Raw genomic sequence first — 8,966 nt, 5'->3', positions numbered from 1 at the left:
AAGTTGGAATTCATATATAGAGGAACTCTCGAAACTGCATTGCAAATGACTTTTCGTAATTTCCTTATTTCTTCTGACATCTACAGTGCCAAGTGCCGCCCACAAATTTTGCCGTCTTCATTTCTTCAATCTCATGAAACTTTCCACAAGGTCGTCTGCATGGTCCACTCCACTAAATGGGGCCCGCCATGCCCTCATGGAATACGACTTCAGCTGCAACAAGTGGAAGTCTTTGGTGGATAACTAGAAGAAAGTTAAAGTAAATGTGATTTATAAATTCATCGTGGGTTGACCAACCCAATCAGAATAGGAAAGTTTGACTGCCAAAGCCGACATTTGAATAATATTACCAAATTGATAACAATTTTCAGTTGCGTACTGACATTGTTTTCAAACTTATCTTCACCAATTAAAACAAGCCCGCTTTCTCTTACCACAACACAAAAGTTTTTATATAAAAAGCCAACCAGGGAATTTTACATTTGGAAAGAAGTCTTCGACTTACCCTAATTTCAATGGAGGAAATTCAGATACCTGAGTATTTCATATGTCCCATATCTCTTCAGATCATGAAAGACCCAGTAACGGTGTTGACCGGCATCACCTACGACCGCGAAAGCATCGAGCAGTGGTTATCAACAACACACGACATGTCGTGCCCGGTCACAAAGCAGGCCTTGCCAAGAGACAACGCCTTGACGCCTAATCACACGCTCCGCAGGCTGATCCAGCAATGGTGCAAAGAAAATGCAACCAATGGTGTAGGTTTGATCCCAACTCCCAAACTTACCCTGAACAAGATCTATGTCTCTGGACTTGTCCAGGATCTTGGGGTTTCTCATTTGCAGGCCAACGCATTGAAAAAATTGGAAGCCCTTGCATTAGAGAATGCTCAAAGGAACAGGAGGTCCATGGGTGAAGCAGGTGTTGCCAAAGCTATGGTTTTGTTCATTGTAAGATGTTACAAGGAAGGTGCTCAAAGAAATGGTGTTCTAGAAGCTTTGAGAATTTTGCACCATGTTTGGAGTGTGGATGATGATCATGAAGTTAAGCTTATTGTCAATGGAAGCAATGACTTTCTTGAATCTTTGACATGGGTTTTAGGGTGTGATCCTGAGATGGATAACCATGCGATCCTCATGAAAAGCGAAGCGATACTAGTAATGAAAATGGCAATGGAAGTCATAACTGCAAGTCAGCTCGAGCGGTTGAATCTTGAATTTTTCAAGAATATTGTAATGGTATCTAAAGAGAAGATCTGCCAAGAAGCTCTCAAATCTGCACTGCATGTTCTAATAGAAGCATGCCTGTTGGGGAGAAATCGAATGAAGATGGTTGAATCCGGTGCAATGTTCCAGCTCATCGAGCTCGAACTAGCAAGACCCGAAAGGCACATCACCGAGCTGATCTTCAATCTCTTGGCCAATTTGTGTGGCTGCGCTGATGGGAGAGCACAGCTTCTAAAGCACGCTGGTGGTATTGCTTTAGTGTCTAAAAGAATTCTTAGGGTTTCACCAGCAACAGATGATCGAGCGGTCCATATACTTTCATTGATCGCGATGTTCTCAGCGACACATGAAGTTCTTCAGGAGATGCTGTTAGTTGGAGCAGTGTCAAAGCTTTGCATGGTTATGCAAGGAGACTGTACAGCCCATTTGAAGAAGAAGGTTAGAGGGATCTTAAAGCTGCATTCTAATGTATGGAACAATTCACCTTGTATTGCCGTATATCTTGTAACAAGGCCAAGGTAACATTAGTACTATGTAACAAGGCCAAGGTAACATTAGTACTAACTTTGACATGATAATTTATTATTATTTGTATTTATTTATACAAGCGATATTAGAGGAAGAGCGAATTGAATGTGGGACTTTAAATACGTGACTAAATACTCATAATCAGTTAAGCTACAAACCCTTTTCCATAATTAAATCTTTTTTATTGCCGGTATATATTCCCGAACATTTTGTTCAAGACTTTATTATGTGTAAAGATTAAGCGTGCAAATTCTGTATAACATTGACTTTTGTAATTGTAAACGGGCCTCAAATTACAAGCGGAACAAAACTCAAACAACAAGCAGGGAAACGTGTATTACAGCAACAGTTGACTTTGAATTAGGTTATTCTTTTCTTCATTTAGACATATAATGCTTATCTTCTCCCTACCATAACAAACATGTCCAAATTGTTTCAAACTTGTGGTTAAATCTAAGTAAATATGTGTGGTCTATTCTTCATGTTTGTACGTAAATATTTATAAATAAGTAGACAATTGCTATCAGGGACGGACTCAATTGAGATGGGCTAAATTTATCTTACGTACAAAACCTAATAAGAAGAAAGAAAACTCGACGGTACGAGTGAATTTTATTGATAACCTAAACATTACACCTAGTAGGTGCATCCCGACCCAAAAAATTTAATAAATTTAATAAATTTAATTTAATTAGTTAATATTGAAATTATAATTTTGTCCCTGAGATAGGGGTAATTTGGTCACTTTTTAATCCAAAAGGTTTCAGGGGGGAAATGACTGACACCATTATGTAGATCGTACCGAGATGAGTCCGTAGACATGTAGTGGGCTCGAATCGGAGTTGTAACGAAGAAGTTATAATCAAAACAAGTTCAGTGGCAAAACCGTAAATATTTCGAAGTGGGTTTAATAAAATCTGAAAACACTGTCTCTCTCCCCATCGCGAACCAGAAAATAAATAAATAAATACGTTCAAAACCAGAAAATAAATAAATAAATTTGCAATCCAAATCTAGCACCATGTTTATAATACCAACAAGGACAGAAGTTAAAACCAATTAAATCATCTTTTGGTGTAATCTTAAATTTTAAAGCTTTAGGGGTTGCTAGATCGACTAGTCTGTGCTGCTGTTGCTTAGCCCCCTCTTCATTAAATTTTATTTAAAATTCTAATGAAGAAGTTACGAAATTTTTTTTTGTTGATGTAGTGGGCTTAAATAGGAGTTGTAACGAAAAAGTTACGATAAAAACAAGTTCAGTGGCAAAATCGTAAATATATCAAAGTGGATTTAATAAAATCTGAAAACACTCTCTCTCTCCCCGTCGTGAACCAAACCCACCCCCCCGGGCGACTGTTACAGCAATGGCGATTTTTCCTCCGCCACAGGCCATCATCAGAGCTGGGACCGGTCCCAAAATAATCGGCCAGCCTCCCCCGTCCTACCCCACTCCTTCACCGACGCTAGCCGCCAGCGATGTAGCCGGAAAATCAGAAATCCAGCTGATTTTGACCCGTTTTTCCTTCGATCGTTTCAGACGTTTTCGGCTACCAAATCTTGCAATCCAGGTATGCTTTTCCATCCTCTCGATGTGTTCTAGCTACTATTTGTATTATTTAGGATCAATTTATGTGTTTGAGTTGTCAAATAAGCGATGGAAATTTGGCCGATTTTCGGCCCTCGATTCCGGCCACTTCCGGCCACTTTTTGGGGTAGGCACAAGAACAAAAGTTGCTTCACTCAATTTCCTGATCTTGTAGGTATAAGTCCTGACCGTCCGGTTCAAGCCAAACTTGCAGGACAAGTATTCTAAACCTTGCGGAACTCATAGGAATTTTCGGATTGTAAAACGGAGGTCGTGGGTCCAGCGAACCTAGTTGACCAAGTTTGGGTAGTTTGACCCCTCGGTTGACCGTAAGTCTTCCAAGGTAGTTTCATCCTTCGAGGAGTACTAGAGCGACCTTATTAATGAGTCTTGACCGTTATTTGAGTTATGTTGACTATGTTGGGATTTTAAGATTGTTTTTATTATCGTATGAAAATTCTTGGATATTATTTTAATAATTGAAATTATGGAATAGATGAGTATGGGTTAATTGATTTGGGTAAGTTATGAAAGTGAGCCTTGGGCTCGGCTATGATTATTAGTGAGCGGACTTTGATGTCAAATAATAATTCATTATTTTCAAGGATAGAAAAAAATATGCTTATTGAGTCCTTTGATAAAGTATTGGAATTATTTGCGTATATTTGCAGGAGGTGATTATTTCGAATGAGTTCGTTCTATTTTTTAGTGTGGTCATGTATACTTGGATATGTGTGTGTTGTACATCGGGTTGTTCGAAAGGGTTTATGAAATGTGGATTCGGTTGTGGTTTATCATAGTTTGAGTGCTATTAGCACTACCTTATGTACCTCCCTGGATATGGATTATATGGTTGAGAGTTTATTGTCTATACTATGAATAGATATTTGGAACAATTGAATTAAAGAAGGGACTATTATTTTTAAAATATTGTTATAAGGGTTACGAACTCCACCATCATATGTACCTTCCCTGGTCAACATACCCACACATGGCATTGGATTTTCCGGCGCTTGGGCTTCCTTGGTTACGGATTCTGGAATTGTTGGATACTTGGAAATTGTGATATTGTTTGGATATGTCGGAACCCGGGCACCCTTGACGAGGTGTTCCGTAGAGCCTTAGCTGGGTAGTCTGCGCGTGTAGGACTTGTCACAAGCACATGAGTCTTGAGCATTTGGCTATACATGTTGGCTGAGAGTTAGTCCCCCAGTTGGACGGCTCGTTCCCTAGCCACATGGTCAATTGAGGATTCTTCCATGTGGACTAGTCAAACGATCCCCTGTTGGATTGTTTTCCCCGGTACATGATGTGCATTATCATATGTACCTCCCCTTGGATACTGATACTTGGAAACAATGGATATGGATACTTGGATACATGGAAATGGATACATGGATATGAATACGTGGATATGTAGACCCTTGACTTGGTAGTCTGCGCGTGTAGGACTTGTCACAGGCGTATGAGTCTTGAGGATTCGGTTGTGCGTGTTGGAAGAGTTAGTCCCCGGTTGGACGGCTCATCCCTGGCCACATAGTTGTTGAGGATTCCTCCATGTAGTCTAGTCAAACAATCCAAGATTGGATTGTTTTCCCCTAGTACATGATGATGGCGAGAGGGGGGTGTATTTATATATATATATATATATATATATATAAAGACAAACTTATTACATAGGTATATGTGGATTTGTTTCCAGATTAAGACTCTTGAGATTGTGCTTTGTGGGTACTCTGCACGAGTATTAATATTTGGCATGGTTTGGAAAGTGTTGATCGGCAACATACGCCTTGGATATATAGGGTATGGTTGAAAGGATGAACATATTAAAAGAAAAGAACTATTAAAGTGTTCAGTGGATGCCTTTTTGAATTTGATGTTGTATTTGAATCTCAATTTAATCGTCGGCATTATTTTTAAATAAGCGAATATTATCTGAACCATGATAATTGGCCTAAGAACTACATGTAGCTTGATCCCTCACAAGGGGTATGTAGGTAGCCCAGGGTCTTACCTAGGTGCAGCCGCATACTAAATTTTATTTCTGGTTCTGACTTTGTCGTTAGTCTTGAAACTCGGTTGAAACCGATGCATGATATAATATTTGTGCATATTCCAATTTGACTAAGAGAGGGTTGTTTAAATGTGTTCTGTCGAAACAGGTATGAACCCCGTTTTGGATTGTTGTACTATTTGGGCTGAGGCCTTAAACTACTTGCGATTGTGTTAGGATGTTAAACATTGCATGATGGAAATTTGGGAAGTTAATTTATGTTAATTACAGTGGGCATTCATAAATATGTTTGAGTTTATTATTTGCATTATTTAATGTATTATTTGATTTAAAAACATTGCTGGTGGTTCTGTTTCAAATTATTTGAAGGTCGAAGGCCTTTTACGTAAAAATTACATGTTAGTACCTTGTGTATGCTACCTGTTGGGATATATTAATTGTGTTTTTTAACAGGTTGAAAATTTAGGAAAAGTCCAATTTACAGGGGAGACTCTGTCAAAATTTCGGCAAAAAGTCTTAGTCTTTAGTAAATGGGCCTGGCATCGGGGTGATGTCGGAATTACGACGAGATTCGTCTCGAATTCCGAGGAATCTGGAGCGGGTCTTGTTAGTAGGGGGAATACAATGAGCCTTACCCCTCAAATGCATCTAGTACATAGATAGAAACTAGTAAACTAAAAAAAACAAAAAACAAAGAAAAACAAAAAGAAATAAACATGCAATGCAAATACAAACAACATTATATAAGTTGCACCATTCGAGTCTTGATAGAGTTAAAATCACTAATTATCGATTCATTATGTATATTGTTGAGGCCCAAAAAATCCACGGTTCGGCCCAATGCGATACCTTACCGAGAAGAAACCAGATTTGGGCACGCGAAAGTTCGTCATATGAGCTTGCGCACATGCCACGCCAAGCAAATGAGCAAGACGCCATGCTACAAGCTTAAGTAGGGCCAAGCCACGCAAGATGCCCGGGGCTTGCTTGAGTGGGTTGTGGTATGGATGGTAATAAGTTGACATGAGGCCCATTGATGGGCTGAGAAATGGAAGTTTCGGAGTTACTTGGGAGCCCCGAAACTCAAGCCCATTTCTTAGGCCCAAATATGTGGGTGAGCACAAAGAGAGAAAAAGAGCCCATTACTTCAACCAAAATAGTCCATTAACTCAACAAAAATAGCCCAACAATTGATGAAGTTAGCCCATTCACTTGATAAACCAACTTATTGTCCTAGAAGGCCCAAGCAACTCAAGAAAATATATGCAAAATCTCCAGTACCTAGCTAAAACAAAAGCCACGATGAAATCCAACATATCCATGTGTGGAAGCTGCTAGGAAGCTCAGCACATGGGAGGGAATAAGTTTCAAGCAAAAACATCCAAAAAACCAAGGGATGCTTGAGCAAAACACCCTTCAAACTAGTATACATACACATTTCTTTCCCTCATTAGACCCAGCCTTGGAAGAGGGGAGAAAAGAAGGAAGAAAGATGGCTGAAAATGGGGATTCTCCACTGAGGCAGCTGCGGGAAAGGGGCCTTGAGCTCCCAAAAATCCCTGATTTTGTGCAAATGGGCAGAGGAAATTTCACCAAAATAGGATGATTGAAGGGATGAGGAGAGAAAGGAAAGGAAAGACTTGGCTAAATTAGATAGAAACCATTAGGGTTTCTTAGAAAATGATAGCTTCCAGCGCCTATAAAAAGAGGCATTTCTTACCCCTCATCACAACACACATCGGGAGAGCAAGCTTTATCTCTCACCTCTGAAACATCTGCAATTTCGAGCTTATCCTTCCATCTCTTCCCATTTTCCCTTTTGGAAAACTTTTCCAAAGCTTGACAGAGTTTTCGTTGAGCTGCCGGAAACTACCTAGCACCCCACTACTTCATCATTAGCTAAAACAACTAGGGATGGCAAAAATCCCCACGGGGCGGGTCCCCGTCGGGTCCTCGACCCTAATAGGGGGAGATTTCAGGGCCAAACAGGTATTGGGTACGGGGATCCCCAAACTTGAAAAATCCCCTACGGGTATGGGTAGGGGATGGTATTGGTGTCCCCATCCCTGAACCCGACCTGAAAATATACATGTTTATATTTAAATAAATACATATATAATTATAATATTTATGTTTAACCCTAAGTTAACCTCCCTCTCCTAATTCTTCCTAATATTCTTTGGAATTTCATATTGATGTGATTTTGAATAGTTGAGTTGAACTTTAGAGTTAATTTGGATGTGTTGAATGATAATTTAATATGAAATTTAATGTTAAAATGTATGATAAATATTTTTTATGCAAACAAATTCGGGGATTGGGGGCGGGTATGGGGAATAGTCCGCCGAAGGGAACGGGGATGGTATTGTCATATCCGGCCCCTACCCGACCCGTTGCCATCCCTAAAAACAACCACATCAGAGAGCAAGCTTCCTCCCTTACTCCCAAAACCCAGCAATTTCGTGCTCAACCCATCCTTTTCCCTTAGTTTTCCCTCTTGGCAAGCTATTCCAACACTTGACAGAGTCTCTGTCAAGCTGTCGGAAGAAGCACTCAAGCCACCATTTTATCTATTTTTCCTCATGCTCAACCAAACCTCTCTACAAATTCCTTTCTCTCCTACCTTAATACCCCATCTTTCCCCTAGGAATATTTGGTTTTCTCTTCAGTGCTAAACTCATGACAACTTTGCTCACGTGCCGCAAGCTTCTCATGTTAAGCCAAAAATCTACCTATAAGCTGTTGTTATTTTTGTTGGTGAAGATAAACAAGGTGTTTCCCAAGGCATCTCTGTCCTTTCGAAGCATTCTTGGGGCTTGATCTTCGAACTCAGGCTCAAGGGGCAATTTCATCCATTTTGCTATTTACGGCAGCACAGGCCCGTAGTAGCTGCCGGAACAAAAAAGCCCCTGCATATATTTTCAGCAAATTCTTTCTCAATGTGTAGTAACATACAATCAGAAAGAAACTCATCACCTATCTTGCTCCAAAAGTTGATTTTTGATAAGTCTCATACATGAAAATGCTCGTTTTGTTGTTGCTGTAGAAACTGGAAGAGTTAGCACCAAACGAATCAATCTATCAATCAAGTTGTATGTTTGTGCTAATATTGTTTCAATTAAGCGCTGAAGTAATATAGGAATGGAATCAAGATTCTTTAAGGCTGGAATGAGGTCCATATCAATCTTATAAAATCCCAATTGTTGATGTAAAGCTTGCAACTTAGTTGTACTGAAATCTTGAGGATAAATTTCTCAACAAGAGTGCAAATATCACCAATGTTAAATCGCTTGAAAGCATCATGAGGATCCAATGCTAAGCTAAGACAAAGGAGTTCTACAGCTCCATTTGGAAATCGAGTATTTAACTCCCTCAATTGATTATCTATTACCTCATTAAATACATCAATATGATAATAATGCTCAAATGTTATGCAATCTTTTTGTTGACAAGAACGACGAGTGCCCATTGTATGATGGGCACCCACATCAGGCATACAAATGTCATGTGTTTCACAAAATGATTGCACACTATGTATAAAATCATCCCAACCATTATTTCTCAATTCAACAAACTCCATTTTTGTACTTGCAACCAAATTCAAAGC

At 39.5% G+C, this 8,966-nt stretch overlaps 1 protein-coding gene across 1 annotated transcript; it reads left to right on the top strand.

The window, feature by feature from the left end:
* The first annotated feature begins 488 nt into the window (after positions 1-488).
* LOC117631746 (E3 ubiquitin-protein ligase PUB24-like) lies at positions 489-1,879 on the top strand. Its single transcript, XM_034365032.1, has 2 exons — positions 489-1,747; positions 1,778-1,879. The coding sequence occupies exons 1-2, from the start codon at positions 516-518 to the stop codon at positions 1,779-1,781; spliced, it is 1,236 nt and encodes a 411-aa protein (XP_034220923.1). The 5' UTR covers positions 489-515; the 3' UTR covers positions 1,782-1,879.
* The last annotated feature ends 7,087 nt before the right edge of the window (positions 1,880-8,966 follow it).

Source organism: Prunus dulcis, chromosome 6 (genome assembly GCF_902201215.1).
Source record: "Prunus dulcis chromosome 6, ALMONDv2, whole genome shotgun sequence".
Classification (NCBI taxonomy): Eukaryota; Viridiplantae; Streptophyta; class Magnoliopsida; order Rosales; family Rosaceae; genus Prunus; species Prunus dulcis.
The sequence above is the reverse complement of the archived record's forward strand: the minus strand, read 5'-3'. Positions and strand labels throughout refer to the sequence as shown.

Bases quoted from the DNA above. Each gene is read 5' to 3' on its own strand.
- LOC117631746 (XM_034365032.1), top strand. From the start codon at position 516: ATGGAGGAAATTCAGATACCTGAGTATTTCATATGTCCCATATCTCTT.